At 38.6% G+C, this 26933-nt stretch overlaps 2 protein-coding genes across 3 annotated transcripts in view; one reads left to right on the top strand and one right to left on the bottom strand.

Moving 5' to 3' along the window:
- The first annotated feature begins 429 nt into the window (after window positions 1–429).
- Window positions 430–26933, top strand: part of LOC121729147 (uncharacterized protein KIAA0930 homolog) — a 52250-nt gene continuing 25746 nt past the window's right edge. The window contains exon 1 of the mRNA XM_042117548.1: window positions 430–471. Within this exon, the coding sequence (XP_041973482.1) occupies window positions 469–471 (3 nt within the window). The 5' untranslated portion in view covers window positions 430–468. The remainder of the gene's footprint in view (window positions 472–26933) is intronic.
- LOC121729146 (phosphatidylcholine:ceramide cholinephosphotransferase 2-like) lies at window positions 1760–6883 on the bottom strand. 2 transcript variants are annotated; one of them, XM_042117546.1, is made up of 2 exons: window positions 6535–6883; window positions 1760–5518 (listed from the first exon to the last, which is right to left on the bottom strand). In XM_042117546.1, the coding sequence occupies exon 2, from the start codon at window positions 5490–5492 to the stop codon at window positions 4188–4190; it is 1305 nt and encodes a 434-aa protein (XP_041973480.1). In that variant the 5' UTR covers window positions 5493–5518; window positions 6535–6883; the 3' UTR covers window positions 1760–4187. The 2 variants fall into 2 exon arrangements, with proteins under 2 accessions (XP_041973480.1, XP_041973481.1); XM_042117547.1 differs by lacking the exon at window positions 6535–6883 and adding an exon at window positions 6326–6528.

The following is a 26933-nucleotide window of genomic DNA, read 5'->3' as shown; positions in this document are numbered from 1 at the left end:
TAACTGATGTCTCGGTAGCCAATAAAATCTCGTAAAATCGTGTTGTCTACTATATTAAATAACTGCTACAATATAGGAAATCACATAAGTTGTCATTGATTTACATCAATCGAATATAAAAAATTGTGCTGAAATTCAGCAATAAAATTGTACGGAAATTAGAAATATCCTTTTTATTAAAAAATATATGAAAATATGCGGTGACATTTGTATTTTATGCATGCTATATAAATGAAGAGCTAAAGAAACTCACAAGTGATATTAGTGGTTTATGTTTATTGAAAATGTTTATATTCTGATACAGTCTTGAAAGTGAAATAAATTGGGAAAAAAGGCAAGGACTCGGTTAAAATATTTTTACAATGTCGTTGGGAGGTTCATCGCTGCTTCAGGCCACCACTATGCTAGAACAACTGCTGGAAGAGATTAATTTCCAGCGGACAAAAGAGATGAGACAGTTGATGAAAGATGGTAAGCTTGTTCAATGAATATGCACTAGTATCGCTTCTAGAATTTGTTTTAATGCTTCATATACATTATATGATAGATATTTAAATTTAGTATTATGTTGCCTTGTTTGGGTGCTCCTATGAAATAAGTATTTATTTTATTTTTAAATGATTGAGTTACCTGTTACTTACCTGTTGTTTGTATTTTTCTTTATTGTAATTATTTTATTGAATAAATGTCTCAGTGTATTATGTTTTAAATATATTTTTTATTTGGAAAAAAATTAGTACTTATGTCTTGTTATTTCTAGAGAAATGATTAGACTTGATTTTTAGGCCACATTACTTCTCTTTGACAATATCACTTTAACCCATAAATCCCCAAGTGGCAGCCAGCTGTCTCATAACAATTGAAAATCTATTGTGTCTGCGATATCCACGATGGAGGTGCTGTGGTTTATCTAAGTTTAAAGTTTATTAGAAAGCTTAGAGTTCTTGTACATCTATGTATTAAAGTGTACAAAGTGGAGGGTTCAGCTGTAGTTTTCACTTTACTCTTGTTTTGTACAAATACTTCGATCAAATTTTTTTTTTTCACTTTTGAGTACTGCTACTTGGCGATCTGTGTTTCACAATAAGCCATTTTTGTGGAGGGTAGTTGAGGTTAGCTTTGAGAGCAGAGAAAGCCTAGTGCAATCTAATTTAATTAAATAATATTATTGTTGCCTAGCTGTTCTGGTTTTAACTCCTCAAGCCCCAAGCGGTCACCGGTGACTGCGATAACAATTGAATAGCATTGTGTCTGGTTTTCCCATGATCGAGGTATTAATGGAACTAATACATAATATTTAAAATATTGTGGGAGCTAATTTATTTGACTGCAGATCTAAAATAAAAAATATTAGATTAGGTATTGGGTAGGTTAACTAGGTATGTAGTAATTAGTAAACTATATCAACTGAATGCAAATATATAGTCAATATACATTTAATAATCAGTTTTAAATTGTTGAATATTGATAGTACTATTTAGCACAAGAAGGCAAAGCTTTTTACATATTATTATATTCTATAATTATTATTTAAATGTATCTTAGAATTATTTAAGTATCATTTACACTTAATACTTTTGTCTGTGGTAAATGCTTGTAGTTTAGTCAGTAGTTGTATTTGTACAATAAAATAAGGTGTGTAATTTTTTTAATTTATACAGCCTTTAATAAGGTTATTTAGATTATATTATTGTTAGGATTGCAATTATTATGGTAATTCATTAGATGGCAATAGCAGCAAAAAAAAAAAAAACAAATTAAAAATGACATTTATTGTAACATTAAATTACAACAGCTGTGTTAAAAACAATCAGTTACAAATTACAATTATAATAATAATCAGTTTACATTCATTTCATGTTTGCTCAATTAGCATTAGAGTTTCACACAGAACTTAAAAAATATTTTGCTTGTAGGTCTAAAGTGGCCACTTTTGAGCGTTTTATAATTATTGTTCAATATCAGTAGTTGTGAAACAAGTACATGTAAGATGAGCTAAGAAACATAAATTTTGCCAGATTTCTATAAATATAATTCATAAGAAAATATTGTACAATTTACTCAAGGTTGCCCTTTTAGACCTGCTGATCTGAAATTCATTATTGGCTTTTTGAGTATCACAATGGAAGATCGATCAAGTTTTCTATGAAACTGTTTAATTTGCCTTAAAAATAGTATCGGAATGTTTTTCTTTCAGTTTTATCATGTTAGCAAAATTTATTTCTATCATAGTAGGTACAAAATCAGTTAAAAATTTGCATATCAGTAAAAAAGTATTTACACTCTATTCTCATTAAAACAATCTCACAGCTTAAAGCCTTTCTCAAGTTAAGCGCTGAATATGTTAGGCACTCTTGTCACTCATTTTGTAGTAAGTTTCACATACACTTCAGTCACATATGGTGATACGGCCAGCTACTTGTACATGTTACAGTATTAACACCGATACCTTAATATTACTGTTACCACCATAAACTCAACAATATAACAGGGGGGCACATAATAATAAATTACAATATACATTAAGTCATATTTACATTTAGTGTAATGAATGCTTAGTCCCCAATCCTTTGGAGCAATTTCCTATCACAAAGGCGCAACTAATAGTAAGTGACGTTGCCAGCTTGTTGCAGAAGCATAACCCCTCAACTGCATATTATGTACATAAAGGAGCTTCAGTCGCAAACATCTTAATTTTGCAACTAAATAATAGAATGTTAAATTATATAAAAACATTTCATAACATTAACAGTGCGCAAAGAAATTTCAATTTATTTAATGACAATTTTTTCTTTTCATTTTATTGAAATCAATAATTAAAGATATATTTTTTATTTACATTGACATGCAGTGTTAAGTGTTAACGTCCTAAACAAACTCAACTGCAATTTAAGAATAAATCAAAGGTAGCAATACAACTAGGCGCATAGGAGGTACAGTTTCAACAATACACATTCAAAAGGCACTTGACATGTCACAAGATTACAATTTACACTTGCAAAAATCATTAGTGGCTCTTGGAATTGAAAATAATTACAAAATTGCAGTGATTTTCTTTTAAAAGATATTCACGAGACTGCCACATTCAGCGGTTATTTCCAATTGAGCAGTTTCTGAGTGTGGTGTGGTGTGGTGGCGCAGAGTCGGGGTTCGTTGTGCTGCAGGGCACGACGTACTGGACGGACCTGTTCGTGCGCCACTTCCTGTTCCAGGAGGAGCGCTCCATCGACTGCGACGACCTGCTGTTCTTCGTGCGCAAGCGACACGTCAAGGGCTCCTCCCGCTACCTGCCCAAGTACGAGGTAAAGCCGACTCCGCCCCTTCCACCTAGCTATATTGAGCCTGCATTGCGGGGCTAAATGGGCACTTTAAGCAGTCTACGAATGTCTACTCCCTAACTTATAAGGTACATCGTTCTGGACAGACTGAACATCTCACTATCTTCTGACTACAAATCGAGTCCCCGTGACGGTCGATCTAAGAAACTATAATGTGTGAGAGTGAGCCGGTGCTGTTGTCGAGTGTTTGCGTGCTCGTCGACTGCCACGTTCTTCTTGATTAGCACCATTAGGACTTAGAATACGTCGTAGAGTAGAAATTGAAAATACAAAATTTTTCGTAAACAACAGTTGTGTATTTTTGTTTAAACAATATAAAAATATTATTCCTTAAAATAGGCTGGTAATACAACGCGACTATGCACTTTTTCGAGTATGTACTGACACTACCGTACACGAAACTAATCACAGTATAGTTTGTTAATAAATATGTATTACACTCTGTTTAGACTCGAGATCGTTCGATAACCCTTCATAAAATATACAATTTACAGAACAAAAATTATCAACAGTCATCGTTCGTCAAGTGTTAACCGAGTCCTTACACTAAGTAACAATAAAAGCATACGAGGTTATAGTACGGAGCTTCGTCTCGCACGATATCACATTCGAGCCGGTTGCAGACGGACGTGGAGGTGTTCCGCAAGGACTCCAAGAAGCTGCCCATCGGCGACCCCGAGATCGACTGGGAGGAGACCGTCTACCTCAATCTGATCGTGCACCAGTTCGACTACACGCTCACGCTGGCCATCTGCACGCGCACCAGCCCCAAGGAGCTGCAGGTGCTGAAGCGGCACTCGCAGAAGGTGAGCGTCATACGCGCTGGGGCGGCGGTGCGCGCTCGCGTCACTAGCTCAGCCGGCTGAACAGCTTCGTTCGCGGCCACGGTAGCGGCCAGTCGTAGCGCCGCGGGACCGGCCCGCGCACGTTCCGCTCCAGGTACGTGAACGCCCAGTACCACCACTCGCGCGCGATCATCAGCTGCCCGGCGCCGGCACGGTGCGGCGTTACCAGCAGCGAGTGGAACGTCCAGAACAGCCGCGTCGTGATGTAGTACGCGATCACCACGTCCACCGTGTAGTGGCCGTGCGCCAGCAGCAGGAACGACACGCCCAGCAGCGCCGAGCCCCACATGGCCCAGTGCACCGGCCACAGCTTGCGCGGCGAGTACTCCGCCACGATCAGGTAGCTCAGCACCAGCACCATTGTGTGCCCCGAGTAGATGTAGTCCCCGCAATACGTGTGCTTGCCGTTAATCGACAGTCCGAATCCGGAGATCAGATAGAACATGCGCCGGATGATCAGCAGCGGCGTCGTGTCGTTGCTGCTCTTCGGGCTGCAGGGGTAGGTCCTGCTCGACACCGGCAGCACGGTCACGAACATGGTGACCGAGCGGTACAGGTACAGCAGCCCGATTATGAAGAACAGGCGACGCGATACGATGAATCGGTGCTTGTGGAACACCACCACCAGCATTGCGACCGTCGTGGACAGCATTATGAGGTACTCGGACACGGCGAGGCCCCAGTCGCGCTCTGCGACGTTGTCGAGCACGATGTCGTTGAGCGGGGCGGTCGTGTTTCGGTCCGGCAGCCGCTCGTGCACGATGGACAGCGACAGCATGTTGATGCACACGCATAGGAACAAGAAAAAGAAGGAGAGGATCGTCTTCCAGATCTCCTTGGGGTAGCGGTCCTCGCGCACGGCGCCCGGCGGGAGCTCCACGACGAACTCTCCATGCGCGCGCTGCGGCGAGTGGTCGGGGTCGGAGTCGTCGGTGGCGGGCGGCGCGTCGGGTTTGGCGCCACGCGCCAGCAGCGGCTGCCGCTGCATCAGCTCGGCCTGGTTGGGCATAGCGGGGGACGCAGCGTCTGGGCGGCGGCGCGACGCGTTGTTGTTCAGGTCATTACGCCGGAGGCGCGGCTCGAAGTTGATACCTTTGATGTCCTCTCGTGCCGTATCGACGACTACGTCGGCATCACAGGGAGCGGCTGCCGGCGGCGCTGGCGGGTCGGTGGGCGCCGGGGGCGCGGGGAGCGCGAGGCGCTTGGGCGGTTGGTGCGCGAGGTAGGCGCGCACGGACTGCACCAGCGGCTCGGCGGCCACGAGTGGTGGGGACGGCTCCTGCTCCGGGGAGCGGCCCGAGATCGTCATCCAATCACCATTCGCCTGGACAGAACCTGAAACCGAGAGAGAAGTGCATTTGAGTATAGGACAGTGGTAAGTGGACACGTTTTTTTAGGATATAATAAGTAATACATTTAAAGGGATTTGATAATTAATGTGACAGAGTTTGATAAAATAATTTTTGAATTAGGGCCGGGCTTCTATGTTTACTTTGAGGCTCAAAAACGTCTATTATAACTCTCATGAGTGAGTGTTGTTGATAAAAAATAGTTGTGTATTAATAAGGCAACGAAGAATATAAAAAAAATTAAGCTTTTTTTTTTAAATATTCGACATTTATTTTGCATCTCATAACGGCAAACAAGCATTCGTCATAGCATGGATACGTTAGATTCATATTTAATCTGATCCATTAAACATATCTTTAGAAATATGATCAAAGTTCATTTCATTGTTACCATAGTGTATAACGACTATCAGCCAAATCCATACAACTGTCAAGTTAAACAAGAGCACTGAGTACTGACACACTATGTAACAGGTCACCGCAGCAACACAGATATAATATTATACGATACGTTAACTCGTTTATGTTTATCTACTTTTGTTATAACTTTATTAGTTATTATTATTTGAAACGATCGTACTCGTTAATAAATTGTATGCAGAATGTAATGTAATGATTAATGAGTAAACTGTGTAACTCGTACTCGGCAAATCAGGTTTCGTTTAAGGTCACATTTGATCGTAAAGTTTGTTATTTCGAGTGAGCGGTGGGGAGCATCGAGCGCGCCGCGCGGTCGGCTGACCGGTTTTAGATGTAACATGACGTTACGCTAGGAAGTACAACGCGGGCCTACCTGGCAGGGGGCCGCTAGTTGCCAGGGCCCGACGTTTACGTGGGCCGTTCTAGACGTACGTGCGACGTAAACATTACGTCCCTTTGTGTCACCGGCCTCGGCGCGACCCCCTAGACCCGCGCACCCTAACCCACCGACAAATATAGATCGGTCGGCCGATTTCACTGCACGTTAGCACTCGCGTTAGAAAGCGTACGGAAGTTACGAACCGGTCGGGCGATCGATGTGCCTACTGCGAGCTGTCAGTTGTCACTGGCGTCGAGCGCGGTCGCTCATCGATTCGACGCTGCGGTGGAAAGCTGGATCTCGGCGGCGCCCGTTCCGTGCGAGGAGCGAACGAGGTCGCGATTCAACACAGTATTTCGCACACTTCACTCGACATGCGCAGAACGGCACCGGCACTGGCACTCTTTAACTTCATTCACCGGTCGCACTACGCGCGAAGCCCCGTCTAAACCCAATTCTACTTGGAAACACTTCGACTCGGCCGCGCGGCGTGACTACGGGTGCGCTCGTGTGCTGGCGGTCGCGGACTAGAGCTCTGCCGCCCCTCGCCCCAGGCCCCGCCGCGAGTCGTCTGCACTCGGCTGCGGTCGGCGGGCGCTCGGCCGTCGTCGGCCTCTCGCTCGCGTTCGGCTCGGAGGAGACGATTAACGCGTCCCGCCCCTCGCGTCGCGCCCGTCCCCTCCCGCTCGCTCCTCGCAAAGTCCAAGTCCGTTCTTTCGATCGTAGCGAGAAAACAGTCGAATATAGATAATGTTCTTTGTGTCGCACAATCCCTATCTATAATATTATTATCTTGCCATGTATCTCAACTTCTAGCGCATTAAGGGAGCACCTATGAATATTATCGACAGGCTAATGACGTAACGGTAACCGTCGACTCGGGCCAGTGGCCCGGGCGAGTCGTCGCGTTTTTGTCTGCTGCGACCTGCGGCTGATCGGCGCTATCGGGTCACACAATCTGCCAATGGTTGACGACCCGCCCTAATTGTTAAATTGACCCGAGTTTATTAATAGCGAGCATCGCCGGCGGCGGCTCCGATACCGCAGGCGCGGAGGGCGAGGGTTCGCGTTATCACTGTTTATCGCCGGCAGCTATCGGGATGTTGCATTTGATTAATAATAATAATTACATATTATTACAATAAGTAATAACACTGGCCCCGGCCCCCGGGCCGAGCGGTTGTAGAATGCTCTCGCGTATAATACATCTCCTCGTCCACTGGTTTCGTATTACACAATAACAATATTTAGTTATTTCATTTTCGTTTGGCATGGTCATAGAACTCGTAGATCGAAGTTCGTAACATAAAAAATCTATCAAGTAAAAAGCTAAAACATTTATCACAATAATAATATAACATCAACATAACCGATAACGTCGCGTCGGCCGTCGCGTTGGCCAAGTTAGAAGTTTCAGAATAATATATATAATACTGAATAATAATAATAATTGATAAGCAGTTATATATAATACTTAATTATATATAACTGCTTATCAATTATTATTATGTAAGTACTTATATAAGTAATAATATCTTGTAACTTACGAAAATTAGAGATTATAGTCTACGTTATCACTTGTTGCAAATATTACTGATATTAGTCATCAGTCATCACTCATCAGACAGCAATTATTGTTCCCTATACTTACAACTAATATACTTATATTCTGTGCCTATACGTAAGTTAACAAGAGGTGAATTACTTTGTGGCAGAGCAGATACAAAGAGAAACACTGAACACAAAGTTGACAACAGACGAATTACACACAACTTTAATTTTCATTACACTGCATATTTCAAGTCATTCTATAAACTCAAACTCAAACTTTTTTATTTAGAATAAATTTTTGCAAATGTTCTCTGAACGTCTACATGATGCCTATTGCCTACCACCGGTTCGGGAACTAACCCGGCGAGAAGAACCGGCGTAAGAAACTCGCACCTAAATATTGTACACATTGACATCACCAACACTATGGTTTCATACTCTTCTAACTTCTTGATTTGCCTTCAATGAAGTTATCGAAAAAACTACAATGAATGCTACAGGAACAAAGGATTTGAAAATTAAGAAAAATCTAAACCAAGATAATAATATTTAAATGACACGTTATTTTAATGACATAAAATTGATTTTTAATAGCGCAGGTATTCAGGCATAACATGTCTCGAATGTCTCGATATCTGACCTAGTAAATGCTAATAAAATAAAGAATGTGAGATAATCAGATAACTAATGATTTTTTAATTTATTATGTATTTACTATGTGCATTGTGCCCACAATACCATCGATTTAAACGTGATTCTAAATGTAGATTCGACACAAAACGATATCTCTTTAACACCCTAGAAACTCCACCCAGCTTGAGTGACCCCTCTCCACCAAGCCAATGTCACAACATCTAAAGGCAAAGGGTGGAGCAGCATAAAATCTAAGGAAATCGGAAAATGTCGGACCTACTGACCGCCACACCGACTGGGACCTCACCGTTCAAAACATATTATTATTATTAGTAATTTATAAAACAATAAATATATATTTATTTATTATATGTATGATATATTATAGTCTATTCTACTAAGTATATATATAAATATAGATTACTTATGTTAAAAAAAAAAAAAAAAAAAAAAAAAAAGTGTCCATGGCGTGATGGACCACAATTATTTAAAATTCATAATATTATTTCAATTATCCTTGGTGCGAAAAATCTAAATAATAAAATAACAAAAAAAGGATATGGACGAACAGTCCATAGACGATCACAATTTAAAAAAAAAAAAAAAAAAAAAATGTAAAGCCACAGAATATAGTACAAGTTACAAGAAATATGTACCCTCTGCTAGTTGTTCTAATATTCTGATGTCAGATGAGAGTCGTGCAAATCATAGAAAATATTATGTCCTATCACCGTTATTCAAGGCCTTTAAACAAAATTTAGATGGTAGTCTTCCGTTTCCTGCCGTAATATTGATCGTTGTAGTTCCTTTCCGGTCTTTTTGGCGCCAAGATGGCGCTACGATGGCGGTAAGATGGCGGTTTCCGGTGTTCACAAGGGCAGGCGCGCGCGCTTTCTTCCTCATTGGCGTCTTGAGTTTTGTGCCGTAAAGACGTATAACGCTGTTAGCGTTCGTTAAAGTTATAAGAAATTTTGTTTCTTTGCTAATAATTATAATATTCTTTTTCTTAAATAGTTAATAATTTATTCTAGATCGTTTGTGGTTTCAAAATTTTTTAATTTAAGTTTTAATATTACATTGTTGAAATATAATGTTGATAAAGGTGTTTGCGAGTGTGTTTCTTCTACATCGTCCTCGTCAGATGAAGAACCTGTCGTACAACGGAAGCGAAAATGGGATGACGAGGTATTGCAAAACCTTGTCAAGCAGGTCAGTCAGATCCAAAATTTCTTTGCTTGTGTCTATCCACCTTTGGATACGATTGCGAAGGAAAATTGTGCTAGTAACGTTTTAGATAACACCTACGAAAATATTGATCATGACGCTGTTTCTAATACGTCGAACTTTTTTTAATTTTGATTTGACGACCAACCTCAAAGAACCGTCTATTCAGAATGCCTCTGCAGAGCATTTACAGACACTCAATTATTTACTTGCAACGTAGCTTGCAACACTTTATCTAACTCTGACAATTGGTCAAATATCCGTTAATCGGATATTCAAAAAACTTATAACGCCTGGCCTGGTTTTGTCGAATAATAATTGGAGGTTAACGATTAACAAAGAATTAAAAGAACAAATTAAAATTATTTGCTTTCTCAAATTGCCCAGGGCGGGCAATTTGAGAAAGCAAATAATTTTAATTTGAATACGAGTGATAAGTCTTTTGGTGCTATTACGAGTTCATTAATAATGCAAAATAATGTGTTAAAAAAGGGTGTTTCTGATTTATTACAATGGATTTAAGATAGTAAAATATCGTTATTATCCAAAATTAAAGATCTTTGAACAAAACAACAAATCTTTGAACAAAAACTAAAGATATTTGATCTTTGAACTGTTTACAATTAGTTTGCGTTAGGCATGCTGATATTATTGAACGTCAGGAATTTTTCATAAATCTCTAGTAAAGGAATAGTTTTTGAAATTTAAAAATTCCTCCAACATACGAATCTCTAAATAGTATAAAACAAAGTCGCTTTCCGCTGTCTGTATGTATGTATGTATGCTTAGATCTTTAAAACTACTCAACGGATTTTGATGCGGTTTTTTTTAATAGATTGAGTGTTTCAAGAGGAAGGTTTATATGTATAACATATGCATAATATGGTAGAGAAACACTGATAATTTTAGAGGTTTCTAATGTTATGTCGTAAATAAATTCATTTTTTTGCGTTTATATTGCAAACGCTGGCTAAACCCTACGAGATAGATCAAAATAATGTACTACAGTATTGTACGCCTTAATAAGGTAAACAAAAAAGTCCGCGATGGTATATGTCTATTTCTTAGGGATAACTCACAATAGCCATTTTTGTTCTTTACTTTTTACGAAAAATAATGGCTTATTTACGAAGCGATTTTAACAATTTACAACATTAACCCTTATCCAAATAAACATATTTGGAAGCTAAGACATTAAATGTAGATTATAATTGTCTTTTACACTATACAATTTCAATCAATACTTTAGAAGTTTTCAAACGTATAAACTTACGCGGAATCAAAAAATATGTCGCGCGGCGGCGGCCGAGGGACATAGCGGTTACGGCGGAACCGGCCGGGGGCTCTCATAAGCTTCGGGCTTATGTTATTGTAGTAGATAGTGTATTTCGTCATTGTGTGGTTGTGCAGACGGTAACGCAGAGGAGCAACCACAGCGCTTTCTTTCAGATATTCATTGTTTCTGGTTCTTTGGTTTCTGAATTGTCGATAAAAATATATTTGACTTGGTTAGAAAAACGGACTTTTGTTTTTGCTTTGCGATTGGGTTATTTGTTGCTTTGTGGGTATTACTATACGATCATGCCTGGAAGACGTCGTCGTTCGAACATAGGTCGTAGTATAGTGAATTCCAAAAGAGCACGTTCAGTAAGAGATGAAGAATCGTCAACGGAACGTGAGACTCGCCTCAGCCAGAATAGTGATAGAAATCGGATACAGAGAGAAAGAGAATCGTCTGTAGAGCGTGAGGCTCGCCTCAGTCGGAAAAATGATAGAATTCGGATACAGAGAGAAAGAGAATCGTCTGTAGAGCATGAGGCTCGCCTCAGTCGGAAAAATGATAGAATTCGGATACAGAGAGAAAGAGAATCGTCTGTAGAGCGTGAGGCTCGCCTCAGCCAGAATAGTGATAGAAATCGAATACAGAGAGAAAGAGAATCGTCTGTAGAGCGTGAGGCTCGCCTCAGCCAGAATAGTGATAGAAATCGAATACAGAGAGAAAGAGAATCACCTGTAGAGCGTGAGGCTCGCCTCAGCCAGGATAGGGATAGGCATCGAATACAGAGGGCAAGAAAATCATCCGCACAGACACATAGCAACACCGAACAAAACGAACAACCAAACAGCCACAGACCCGAGAGAGTAACTAATTCATGGGTAAATAAAGAAAATTCTGCCAATTTTTGCGAAACTTTTATCGTTTACACAGCACAATAGGAAAAATCACCCGATTTTGAAACATTCTTCATTGGTGCTCCGCTTCTATTGGTCTTAGCGTGATAATATATTATAGGCTACATCCTACTAATATTATAAAGGCGAAAGTTTGTTTGGATATATGGATGTGTGGATGTATGGATGTTTGTTACTCTTTCACGCAAAAACTACTGAACGGATTTTAATGAAACTTTACAATAATATAGCTTATACATCAGAATAACACATAGGCTACAATTTTAACCGACTTTCAACATGGGGGAGGTGTTATGTTCGTTTTCTTATATTCAACGATTACTCCGCCGTATGTTACCCGATTTTTATATTCACAAAAGTGGTGATCTGATGAAGGATCCATAAGTAATCGAGGGAACTCCTCAAAACTTATAGGGAAACGTGTGGTGACTTCGGTTTCGTGAGAAGTATTCTAAGCATATGCTACCAACAAGTAAGATTTTGCACCGAGATATACCTGGTATACCGTGGTTCGGAAGGTGCTGAGAGAACTCCTGATTCTTTATAGATACAAGTTTGGGAGTTTCGGCGTTGTTTTAAGAACAGGAACCATATGCTACTATGCAAATTACATTCATCATCATCATCATCATCATCACTACCATATTATACCATTTCATAGTCTTTTAGATCGAGACTCGAGTTTGTCAAGCGATAATTAAAAAAAAATCTTTATTTTATTTCTAAAAATAGTTTGACGACCTCTGTGGCTCAGTGGTGAGCGCGTTGGTAGCTCAAGCCGGAGGTTGCGGGTTCAAATCCCGCCGACGGAACAAAAAGTTTTCAAAGTTCCTGGGTCATGGATGTGTATTAAATATGTGTATCATATAATTAAAATCTTAAATATATGTATAGTATAAAAGTATTAAATATATTTCCGTTGTCTGGTACCTGTAACACAAGTCCATCAGGTACTTACCACGGGGCCAGGCTGACGTGGTGTGAAGCGTCCATAGATAAAAAAAATCTATACCTCCCTAATATAATAACATTGAAGAGTATGTTTGCTTGGACGCGTCAATCTCAGGAACTACAGGTCCGATTTAAAAACTTATCTCAGTGTTAGATTGATCATTTATCGAGTAAGACTATAGGCTATATTATATAATATATTATCACGCTAAGACTAATACGACCGAAGAAACTCAGGAAAATGCGGGAAAAACGGGGAAAATATTTTTTATGGGAAAATGTACGGTTTCTGTAAAATTCCTAATTTACGCGGGCGAAGCCGCGCGGGACATCTAGTATATTCTATTTAATAAAGAGCAGCTGGGCTAAAATGGTCACATTTCATTTCATTTCATTCGTGAAACTGACGAATATGAAATACGAATTACTAGACATAAATTGCAAGCAGAGTGACCATAAGATTCATAATATGACTCTCCAAAGCGACCATTTTAGCCCAGCTGTTGTCCGATTTTATTAAAAATAATGGAGGTGTACTTAAATAAAATTTTCATTTGTTTGATACTAATATAAAGAATAAAAAGCCAGCCTTCTCTGCGCAAGAGAGGCGGCCTGCTTCGGGTGCTCTGGCTGCGTAACCAGGCCCCAGTTATTACAAACAAACCGGTCGCTTCCAAGCACCGTTTGGCTATACGTAATAATCAAAGTTATGCATATTCTCAAGCACAGGCGGTGGGACCTTTCCACCCCTATGTTTTTAATTATAATTTTGGCTCCTATGCCAATGTAATGAAGGGTTTTTTCGGTCCTCATATAAGCCAATAACGTCTCTTCCTCCAAGACAACAAGCCCTGGGTACGAAATACGAATAAGTCTTTTAATCAATCCAATGCCCCGAGAGGCAGAGGAAGAGGTGACAGAAAATTTTGACTTTCAACAAGAGTTTCGAGAGGGGAGGCTATTAGCCATGTTTGGGAAAATGTGGGGTGCTCCTTCTTCCCTTTTAAAAAATAATAACCGGTTATAAAATTCAATTTTTACGAAAACCGTCCTCGACTCTTATAGTTACGTTAATTCACGGACTTCGTCCCCAGAAATGGATCAGGTTATTCAAACGTTGCTTAAGGAATAAGCACAGAATTTTAGAATATGCCCGCGAAACTCGAGTTTTTTATCAAAAATGTTTTAACCCCAAAAAGCGAAGTAACTATGCGCCCTATTTTCTTAGCTAATTGTAAAAAGTCTTCTCGACGTCACCTCCCCAAATCTAACAACTACGGACGCTTCCGACTCTGGTTGGGGAGCGGATTTAAATGATGTATTTTTAACGTGAGATTGGCCTAATGATGAAGAAAATCTTCATTCAAATTATTAAATAAATAAATAAATAAAAAAGAAATTTTAACAATTTTAAAATGTTTACGCGAATACGGTCCTACGCTAAGTAAGTCGTCTCTGCTTCTGCAGTGCGATAGCAAATCTGTAGTGGCATACTTAAGAAATAAAGGGGGGAACAAATCAAATTCTCTAATGAATCTGACTTATATTAATTATTATTTTTTAAATTTTAGATCCATTCGATATATTATACCGCGTCACATTCCAGGCCGGTACAACAATACAGCAGATCGATTGTCGAGAAAAATCTTTTCTCCCCGAATGGCATCTAGCCCCTGCGGTGACCGACATCATCTTTTGGAAGTGGGGCATGCCCGAGATCGACTTATTTGCATCAACCCGAGCTCACGTGTAGTGGCAAAGTATGTCAGCTTAGACCAGAGGGATCAAAGGACGTAGACACAACGCGTTTTCATGGGAATAGACCTTCAGTCTGGCTTGGGTATTCCCACCTTTCTGGATGGGTTAAGTTGATTTTAAAAGAAGCCGGTATCGAGGCAACTCCGGGAAGCGTACGGTCACCGTTGCTTTTTAAAAATAGTACTTATACAAAAGAAGAAGCTTATAAGCCGATTTCTTTTACCAGTAATTCTTAACTAATCTTTTTGAACCCGTTACTAGTTTTGTTAAAATTTAAAATATGTACTTTAATGTAATTTTGAACAAATTGTAATTATTAAAACCATGCACTACTTAAAATACTAAGTAAATCATTTAAAAATATAATATAACAAACTCGTGTCTCATAATCATTTTGATTCTTCACATTGGCGTCTTCACTAGGCGACAACAAACAATATCTCAATTTTGTTTAAAGAATAACGGTGATAGGACATAATAGCAGAGTTTTACCTACCAATAAAACTCTTATGTCCGGAACCTTATTCAAGGCCTTACAGTAAGGTCTGCCTGGTGCTAAAAATTGAGACTGCAATGAGGAAGAAAGCACGCGCGCCTGCCCTGGTGAACACCGGAAACCGCCATCTTACCGCCATCGTAGCGCCATCTTGGCGTCAAAAAGACCGGAAAGGAACTACAACGTTATATTGCAAGGTTCAAACACTTACGGATTCTGTCGCGGAGCACTTTTATTCATCCCGACGTTTCGGCTACTTTACAGCGGCCGTGGTCACGGGTGGACTGAGGTGACAGGCGTCCAATTTATTGAAGTTCTTCAACTACCCGAAGATTCATCAATTTTTGTTTGCGTTCCGATCTACGCAGAACGAACTTACAGTGTCATGAAGCCGAGGTTTCCTAGATTTGTGTTTTAGTTTATTTATCACTGGATCCCAACTAGATGGCAGCACCCAACCATCTTCGCGGTTAAAATTAAGGTGTTTTTTAATTTCAATGGCCTCGCGTATCATTCTTGGACGGTATCTTGCTTCTTTTGCCAGTACTTGTGGCTTATCAAATCTTATGTAATGGCGAGGTTGATCCAGTGTGTGTTCACAAATTGCGGACTTGGTGTTCCTATGGTGTTTGACATCTGCAATGTGTTCCTTGATGCGGGTTTTTATGGCCCTTTTGGTTTGCCCTATATATGATGAGTGATACTCGCGTAAACCTAAGAAATCATTATAGGAATTACAACGATCAATATTACGGCAGGAAGCAGAAGACTACCATCTCAATTTTGTTTAAAGGTCTTGAATAAGGTTCCGGACATAATAAGAGTTTTATTTTAATGACAGAGATATGAGAGAGACAGAGATCCATAAATATTGTTTTTATGAGTGGTATATTCTAGTGACTTTAACTTGTAACTTGTTAAACGTGAATCAGGGTGGTCACGATCGGTCACTAATTGCTCAAATGAGCGGAAGTGGTTGGAATGCGGGCGGCTACATACTAGCTGCACTGTAGTCTGTAATAATTATATCAGACCGTATACAATATACTGTAGAATCTTTTCACTGTAGTTTTAATTATGGGTATGCTATCCAAACGGAAAATACTTCGAGTGATTTTTACCGCAAAAGTTATAGGGAATATTCATACCAGTATCTGGTACCTAATATTATATTATAAACAAAGCTATTGTTAAGTAGAATTATATAAAGTTTTGCTGTCAACTCATAGTCTCCAAATCTAAGGAGAACCATTTGTTTTTACTTTTAACCCTTTGGGTACGGAACCCTAAAAATTAACAAGTCAATGTTGAGTAAAATAACCATTATTTAAAAGTTCAAACTGGATTGTTCGCCCAATAATAATTGAATTGACTAAAATTTTTGAGATAATATAAGAGTAAGACGCTTATAATAATAGGTTGGGGAAAAAGTCTTTAGGTAGGTACATACTTAATAAGGTGCATTGGGGCAATATCGTAAAGTTTTTGGAAGAGTGAGTATATTGTGTCATTGTTTCAAGTTTAGAAGACGAATTTGTATATATTGTTACCTATAACTGTAACATTTTAGTTATAATAAACATATTTCCATGTGAATTGTATATTTTTTAGTTCAAAAGTATTTACGGATTCTGATATAACTACCCCTTTAAAATATAACCCTATTTCTACTTTTCATGGGTAATTTCGAATACTCAAGGGGTAATTTCGAATATCAGCCGAAACACGACCTAATGTAATAATACATTTAAGGCACATATTTATTTTTATTCTATTTTACCCCATACAAAAACATTGTGCATACAAGCCATAGAAGACACCAAACTAAGTTTTGTACCGAAAAATTTTCGAAATTACCCCATCGGGGATGCAGATGTCCTCAACATTTGGAGCAAAGAAATAAATAGAATAAGAACAATAAAAAAGCCAACGAAAGTGGTAGCTAACAGAGATAGAACTATTAACCTATCAATATACAGAAAATCAGCTGGTTAGGGGTGCGTTTTAGGGTTCCGTAGTCAACTAAGTTTTGTTGATTAGTGAACTAAAACGACTAAAACGGTCCCCAAATAAGCTGTTTTTTTGTATAATGATAGGTTATTATAGTTATATAATTCAAGAGTAACCTTGTCCTACAAATAGAACAAACCATATTTTAGGACCATCAAATCGGAATATTATATTATGTTGCGCACCCCTGCAAAAGACTATGAAAAAAATTTTGGGGAAATTTCGTTAACAAATTTACCCCACTGGGGTTATTTCGAATGTTTATTAAAAATCATAGCTAGAGCAACATAACCTATTCTTAGGAAAGCAAAAAACGTCAAAGCTTCTTTAAAACAAACAAAATATTACGTAACTTACCTAATTTCTGTGTAAAACAATACGGGGTAATTTCGATAATTTCGATAATCCCAAAAAAATCATAAAATTGCACTTGGCGCGAAAAAATGAACTTAGCGCACATACACTGCCGGCTGACGGCTCGAGGGAAAGGAAGTGGGGGAGGTGATTAAATTGGCGTCTCGGTTAATGTAGCCAGAGCTCAAAATTACTTTCTGTTTGGTAATTATTTGCCATTTTCGGAATATCCCCATTTTTTTTTTCTTCCGAAGTTACCCCAATGCACCTTACTTATGTATGAACTTGTCATAAAATCTCTTGGGCTATACCAATTGTATCTGGCTGATTTTGGTATCATTAAAAAGTTTTAATTTTACAGAAGACGATTCCAAATTCAAATTAGGTAAGTAAGTAAATGTGATATGAACCGTGTACTCATTTGTGATTAAGTCGTAATAAAGAATCATGGTTTCAACCGAACCATTTTTGAGGAAGCTGATAACTGGCGAAGTGGTGATGAAAAGTGAATCACGTACGACAAGAACGTGCGAAAAAGATCGTGGTCAAAGGCCGGTCAGGCTTCACAGACTGTGGCGAAACCCGGGATAACTCGCAACAAGGTGATGCTGTGTGTGTGGTGGGATTGGAAGGGCATTATTCATTGTGAGCTGAAATCGCCAGGCAGGACCATCGATTCTGAACTGTACTGCGAACAACTGATGAGAATACAGCAAGAAGTTAGAGAAAGCGGCCGGTTTTAATCAATGATAACGCTCGACCTCACACATCTTTAGCCACTCAGCAAAAATTACGGGAGTTTGGCTGGGAGGACGTGTTAATGCATCCGCCGCGCCTCAGCAAAAATTACGGGAGTTTGGCTGGGAGGACGTGTTAATGCATCCGCCGCGCCGTATTACGTATAGTCCTGACCTTGCACCTTCAGATTTCCACCTGTTCCGGTCGCTGCAGAATTCCTTAGGCATGTGTCACGTTGACATAACAAGAGGACTGCCAAAACCACTTGTCGCAGTTTTTTTTCATCAGAAGCCCCAAAATTTTTTATGCAAATAGCAATGGGATCATGTCCCTACCAAGAAAATGGCAAAAAGTTATCAAACAAAAGGAACAGGAACAGGAAGTGAAATGTTAGTCAACTTTCCGCTCTGTAACTAACATTTTCAAAATCTGAAATCAGATTTACTGGAACTAACTGATTAGATTCAATTCCAATAAAGTTATTGAATTTCTATGAGTTCTAAACTAATATTTCAATGCAATATGTGATGAAGTCCGTGTTTTAATATTACGCAATGCTGCAGTACCAGATATACATCTGTCACGTTTATCACTACACCTTATCAGTTTCCAAATTATTACGTTACCGCTGTCCATAATATTATTTGATGAGTACTACGTACTTGTTAAGTAATATATTTGACGAAAAGAACACGTTTTCTATTATGTATTACATGTTATGAAAACAATTCTACTAACATGCATTGCAAAACTTAGGGACATGTTCATAATTCATATTATTTGACCTTATGACGATTTCCATTACTAATTTTAATCTCATTTAACACCTCATAATGATTATTAGAAATATTCCTTTCTAGATGCCTGTTTTATTACCAGTATATCTGCTAAGGGAGTAGGGGCCTTGCTAGAGGAGTGTTCTAAATCATTATGTATCTCCACATAAAAATCTCTTACATACAGAGGTCCAAACATCTAAATGGATTGCTCTTAAAATCTATCAGCGTAAGGGCCTAAATCTGAGTGATGCATAATGTCTAGGGTCGGATTGAGGAAGGTTATTGGCGTTTATCTCGTCGACAGTGAAGGGTCTCTCATAATAGTTTCTTCTTTGTTATTCCCACAATGGGAACAAATAGGGCTGCGGACAGTCGCTGCCGTTTTGTTTGAAATGCGAAATAATAGGAATTCTATTTTACTGCGCTCCTCCCTAGTGCACTACCTATTCCTTTTGTTTTAAGAAGTTCTACAAACTCTTATTTTTTTCTTCTTCATGTTTTCTTTATTTATTATTCGAACGTCAAGGACTTTATTTACCTTATTTTATTTCAATGATGAATATAATTATTATATTATTGTGGGTGCTTTAAAATTTAAATGTTTCGTTAGCGATTACATGATAATTTTATTACTTACTAAAAGTAACAAGTGCAAGTCACTTAGTACGATTCCAAATGGATCTTGCAAAACATCAGATATCAAAATTTGCTTTTTATTATTTACGAGATCTTTTCGACCTCGACACATCTATATATTAATACGTGAGCCAAAAACTTTGTATCCATTTTGACGAAAAATGGGGAAACGTAGGTGAATGAAATTTTGCATAGTTATAGTTTATATGGTGAAGGAGTGCATCAAGCTAATATTATTTTGAAATTATGCTTTTATCATACATTTTTTTAACAAATAAAACATTACACACTCTAGAACACACACACAAGGAAAAATGACAGATTTTTTGATTGACAAGCCTATGCATACGAATTAATTTATGGTAGAAAGAAGTCTGTTGACAACAAGGTGACAAATTGAACATGGATTATAGTTTTTTTTTATTGAATCTTAGATACTATTAGACAATGCTTACACGGCCAGTCTGAGATCAGCTGAGTCCCAGAGACGAGAGTTGAAAAGAATATGATAAAGTTAATATTTTTTTACAAAATATAGGTAGTAGTCCTAATGTCGTTGATATTAAGGTCGAATTTCGACCATTGGGCAATCTCTAGTTTGTTAAAATCCGTATTTAGTTTGCTATGAATTTTTCATCAAAGCCGTTAGCGTTTCACACATCAATGACACTGGGAGCTGTAAAGGGTAATGGTACTGTATGTAATATTCAGCGCTTGGCATCTGCAAAAGAATCAGAATTGACGTTCCACGCGTTACTGAGCGTCATGGATTTGAATATTCACGCTGGTAATGGTTTATGCATTAAGGCCTTGAGCACAGCCTTGAGAGACGTGCTGTTTTTTCGATTGCTTTTACCCCCTGATTTTCAGTAAAAAATTCAACGATTGTTTCTTTTTTGCCATCCTACTGTCAGCGTTTTCGAAAGCCTTTGTTTTGCCGTTTTCCGTCAAACTTCGCAAGTAGTCATGCTTTTTATGATTCATTCTTCCAAGCCAATAAATTCAATAAGACTGGTGATTGGTAAATTGGGAAGCCGCTTTATGCAGCGTTCGAAATGAATTGTGGGGGCAATTGTGGGCAATTGGCTGATCAGCCTCCGAAGAGGGGAGCTGGCTTGCTTGATTGGAACATAATTAATGTTATCTATCATAATATGGAATTCTCGTGTCACGGTATTTGTATGAAATTTCCTAGCTATCCGATAATACAGAAAATGTTTCAGAATTTGTCTAATGGATTGTTGAACTTGGAATCTAGTAAATTTTATAATATGACGTACTCACAAACAAATAAAATAATTTTAAACATACTGACAGCCGTGCTGAAAGCATGTGCAATAACAAGAATTCTCGCTCCTACTTGTTGGCTTACAAATATAGGTCGAGCGCGGTGGAGCGCGTATATTTTGATTTTTGTGCCAAATACAACAGTATCAGAGTAGACAGAATTATGTCTATTGTGACAGTATCAAACTAAAGTCAAAGTTATCTGTAGCTAATTTAAACTTTTTTCTTTGGCGGTTTGCACTTAATCTAGCATAGCCGAAATAAAGTAAAATCAGTTGAAATATTAAAAGGAAAGGTTAAACACACATATTCTAACCTTTCATTAATTGTAAGACACATTTGGACTGTCTAGTGTTTGTGGGGTTTCACAAATTGGCAAACCTAGATTTCTCGTGATTTCGGCGTATTGCGTCGGACGGCTGCGGGCTTGGTGGAAGCAAATTCTATGTTTACGCTACCGACGTAGTTTATTGAACTCGACACGTGCTCAGCCGGTAAATCTGTTGTACATGCGTCTGGTCTAGACTCGGCATTAGTTGACACCACCTAGTGTCTAGTGAGACACACTTATGGCCTCATCCGAACTGCTATAATATCACGCTACTAGGTATCGCAGACACAATAGATTTTCAATTGTTATGCGGCAGCCGGCTGCCGCTTGGGGATTGATGGGCTAGGACGGTGAAAACGCTCTATTTTCTGGTAAATCTGCCGATAATTTTATATATTTTGATAGTTTATTACCAAGGCCCCAAGGGTATCCAGTTTCGATCTGAGATACGAGTGATACGACGAAGTTTGGTTTAACCTTAACAGTGTAAAGTTGTAAACTGTTCCCAGGATTAGTTTTGGAACTTGGCTGTTTAGCTAATACGTCTAGTACAGTTAACTAACAGGAAGGAAATGTGATAGCTGATGACGCATATTGTGTTTTTCAGGATACTTGTTGATGTTTAAATTGCTATTTCAATCTTGAACATATTATTATAAAAGCAAACAGACAAAACAACGGGCATTGTACGATAAATGATAATATTATAGTCTGTCAAGAAAGTGAAGAAATTAAAAAGTGGCAACATCGTAGTGTCATCCCTTTCAAATCAATCTAAGAAAAAAGCGATGACACTACGATGTTGCCACTTTTTAATTTCTTCACTTTCTGACGGACTATACTATAGGAGTCAGGGAATAGATGAAGTCAATATCTAATATCTTTGAATCTTGATATCACCATATAACCACGCAGTATCTGGCATAAAATAAAAAGTAAAACTTTCGGATTTAATCATGACAGTCGAGATACAGATATACTTATAACAGTCGATATAAATCGGCATTACATGCAATAAAGTCATGAATATTGAATGATAAGATAATTTAAATGCAATCTTATCCTTCCTTGATATGACCACTGGACATTCCGTTAATTCTGTAACAAAAAAAAAAACCCAAACACGGGAACAATTTTCCAAAGTTGTTAACCATTCTATATCTATGTCGCAGCCGACTGGTTTAAATAGCCGTTCAATCAAAGAGAAGCAGACGGTGACCGCCGCAAAATAAAAGGGGGGCTGGGGGGCCCCCCGAGCCCCCCTTTTATGTATCGGGCGCAGCCCCCCCCCCAAAACAAAAACAAACCAGTTGGCTAGGCGTCGTCTAGCTGTAGTGTTGAACGTTGTAGTCAACAAGTCGGCTAAACGACGTATAGCCGTGTGATTGAATGGCGTTGTTCAGTCAAAGGGCTAGCTGTTTGATTGAACGCCTATTTAAACCAGTCGGCTGCGACATCTATACTAGCTGTCTCGGCAACATTGTTTTGCCATTTATAGTATTTGGCCCATATTATTTTATTGAAGTGACTAAATAAGTATGTCTAATGTCACCATGAAAACGTCCATCGCTATCCCGTCGCACAAACATTGGTCGCCGTCAGTCTCGAGTTGTAATTTAATGTAAGTACTTACTATTATTTATTTAACAAATGCACTTATCAATATAAAAAGGAGTCAGTAGCAGATTCTCAGACCTACTGAATATGCGTATAAAATTTGGTAAAAATCAGTAAAACCGTTTCGGAGGAGTACGGTAACTAACATTGTAAGTTGTGACTTGTGACACGAGAATTTTATATAAGTACATAAGTACTCACCTTAGATAAAAGATATTGTCCTAAATATTTTGTAATCGTCGTTATCAAAATAAGGGAGATCGCAGACGACAGACTTTTTGTGCGATCGAGTCTGCGGCGCCCATACAGTCGGCATGGCCGCGTTTCGAATTTGATATAAGATCTAAAAACGAATGCGTGTACATATTATCAATCAAATTATTTATTACTTGATTGGACACAATACGGCTCCGAATTTTGCCCGACCTTTATAATATTTTAGGTTTTAATCACTGACATATACAGGGTGTAACAAAAAGAAGTGATAATACTTTAGGGTGTGTACGTGTTCCTTGTAGAGAGTTCACTGTGAAAGTAGCAGCTCTGAAAGACGAATTTTTTTTTTCACTTTTGTATGGGCAAGCGCCCGAACGTCACGAGTTTTCTCATACAAAAGTGAAAAAAAAATTTGGTCTTTCAGCGCTGCTACTTTCACAGTGTACTCTCTATAAGGAACACATACACATCCTAAAGTATTATCACTTATTTTTGTTACACCTTGTAAGTACGTACGCAGTAAGTACTTAAATTATGTCAGTGGTTTTAATCAAGAATATATTTTTCTTCGAACTTCGCAGCTAATTAGATTATTCGAGAGGTTCGGTATGCTAACGAGGATGGCTAAGTATTTTGTAGCGAACACAATCGTCGACTCTAGAAAATTCCACAGGAATGCGATTGCCGATTTGTGTTGGGCCACTAACGTTTCTGGCCTGACCTCGCACATTATGACGAATTTAAGAACAGTAGGCCTAAAATATGTTCGTTTGTCCTTTGTTTGCTATGGCATGGAGCGCAAATATTCTTCAGCGCATTTGTGTCTAATTGTCTTTTCTGTCGTTGTTTAAATGGAACGTTGTTATTTGAGATGACTTTTTATGGTCTTGGGTTTTTATTATCCCATATTCCTATTCTCTGAGCCAACAAAAAATTGAAAATTAGATCTAAACTCAGCAGTTTATTGCCATTGCATTGCCAATAGTTCCGACTTCCTACCTGAGAGGAGCGACAGCTCCGGAGTCCGGTACCAATCCAATTTTATTTGTCCCCGAGGGCTGTTCCGTACATTCTATCGTAGTATTGTAGACTACTTGAGAATAATTGTAACGGACGTAAATTGAAGTAGCTATAGACTCGTTTACATTTGAGGGAAATTTGGGTGTGCAATGCCAGACGATGTATGAGAGTACTTAGCATAAGACTTACAACAAAATATCTAATTCTAATCCATTAGGTAATGACTAATGACTCTCGGAGTTTACCTCACATAGCACACTAGTCTACTCTGCAGCGCGATTGAAAATAAATATTTTAGAAAAATAAAAACATTTTTATCAAAAACAACATGACACAAATACTTTAAATGATAAATATTATATTCTATCAACACAATCTACAGACATTTTTAAAAATAAGTAATAGGTAAGTACATACTGCGCAGTTGCAGGATTGAAATTGCAATCTTAAACTTTATATTCATCGGTCCGCTATCCGCAAGTAATACGTAGACTACGTAATATGTATACAGGGTGTAACAAAACTAAATGATAATACTTTAGAGTGTGTATTTGTTCATTGTAGAGAGTTCACTGTGAAAGTAGCAGCGCTAAAAAACATTTTTTTCACTTTTGTATGGGGAACCGGGAAGCTCGCGACGCTGCACGCTGGGGGCTGGGGCGCTAGCCCATACAAAAGTGAAAAAAATGTTTTTTAGCGTCTAAAGTATTATTGATCACTTAATTTTGTTACACCCTGAAGAAAAAAATTATTAAGTATACAGGGGTATATTTTTTTTTATGAACCTATAATTGTTAATTCTCTCATTGCAGGTAGTGGACCACACTTGTGGCCTGTGGCTGACACCACATTGTGAGCACTGAGCCACACTGAGCAGCCGTAAATAATTATTATTGTTATTGCGTGGGAATTATTTTAGTTACTTTTCTCACGAAATACGGATGCTGCGGCATTATTATTTTTAATACCCCGCGTTTTTTGCCATTTTTGTCGCAAGCACAAAAGTAAATGAAAGGCTTGGCTCGGTCGTTAAGAGTTACAGTAACTATAATATTATTATACTTTTAAAGCTCACAGATATAAAAATAACTAGCAGGAAATATCGTTATTCGTTATAAAGTTATAAACCCGAAAAGAGATGAAAAACTCAATAAAATTTTGGAAATACAGTACGGAAATACTTAGTAAAATTGATTGACGGAAATCTGGATATCTTGACTCAAAATTCGTGACTGATTGCATGAAGCAAAAATGAAGATATCCAGATTTTCGTCCATCAACTTCATGCAACCGTCTGACACGCTCTTACACGGTAGGTTATCCATCAGTTACAGCCATGACTGTGGTAAAACTGACAGCAAAACCTACCGTGTAATGGATGCCATAGTCTCTGAGCAAAACCGCGGACAGGCAGACAGATAGACAGACATACGGACAGACAGACGGAAGTAAAAACGGACGTACTAACCGAAACTATAAGGGTTCCTTGTTGACTACGGAACCCTAAAAAGAGTTGCTATCGAGTACTTAGAATCTAAATTTTTAATAGGTACTTATAGAAGTAATTCCACGTTCGGCAGCTCGTGTACACCGTACTTTACTGTTTTATTAAAATAGTTTTTATCTAATAACATTTTACATCTCATTGGGTGTAAAATTTGTGTTTTGAGGCTCTACAAAGGCCGGCCGGCCCTTTGATTTTGGTCGGACACGAAGCAAAAAGCCTGACTGTGTCCGGCTTTATCCGGACGCCTGGCAACCCTACGCGGGAATCGCAATTTTTTTCGGGATAAAAAGTATATCCATACCAAAATTTCGTCAAAATAGTTGCAGTGGTTTACGCGTGAAGAGGTAACAAACTGACAGACATATTTTCGCATTTACAATACATATTAGTATGGATTTTGTACGCTTGTGGCGGCGTGATGTTGCCACCAGTACCGTGTAGGCGCACGCCTCTGTAGGATGAAAATTAGAAAAAAAAATTGCGAACGCGCGCCCGAAATAGCACATTACGTGTTCCTCCGCCTGTGATCTAGGCGAAGACATCCCCGGCGCGGCGGCAGGACTTAGGGAAGCAAACAGCTTAATACAAATTTATCTATTCTAATATTATAATTCTGCAGAGTTTGTTTGTTTGTTTGTTTGAACGCGCTAATCTCAGGAAGTACTGGTTCGATTTGAAAAATTATTTTACTGTTAGATAGCCTATTTATCGAGAAAGGCTATAGGCTACATTTTATCACGCTAAGACTAATAGTAGCGGAGAAATAGAGGAAAATGTGGAAAAAACGGAGGAAATTATATGAAAGGACTTATTAGAACGCGCTAATCTCAGGAACTACTGGTCCGATTTGAATTTTCTTTCAGTGTTAGATACCCCATTGATTGAGGAAGGCTATAGGCTATATTTTATCACGCGCTAATCTCAGGAACTACTGATCAGAATTGAAAAATTCTTTCAGTGTTAGATAGCTCATTTATCGAGAAAGGCTATAAGTTATATTTTATTACGCTAGAACTAATAAGAGCGAAGAAATAGAGGAAAATGTGGAAAAAAGGGGGGAAATTATATGAAAGAGCTTATTTGATCGCGCTAATCTCAGGAACTACTGATCCGATTTGAAAAATTCTTTCTGTGTTAGGTAGCCCATTTATTGAGGAAGGCAATAGGCTATATTTTATCACGCTAAGTCTAAAAGGAGCGAAGAAATAGAGGAAAATGTGGGAAAAACGGGGGAAGTTATATGAAATTTGATGAATTATATGAAATCTTAAGAACTACTGGAGCAATTTTTATGTTATTTG

This window comes from Aricia agestis, chromosome 7 (assembly GCF_905147365.1).
Source record: "Aricia agestis chromosome 7, ilAriAges1.1, whole genome shotgun sequence".
NCBI lineage: Eukaryota > Metazoa > Arthropoda > Insecta > Lepidoptera > Lycaenidae > Aricia > Aricia agestis.
The sequence above is the reverse complement of the archived record's forward strand: the minus strand, read 5'-3'. Positions and strand labels throughout refer to the sequence as shown.

Coding starts and splice junctions, on each gene's coding strand:
- LOC121729146 (XM_042117546.1), bottom strand. CDS start 5,492: ATGACGATCTCGGGCCGCTCCCCGGAGCAGGAGCCGTCCCCACCACTC.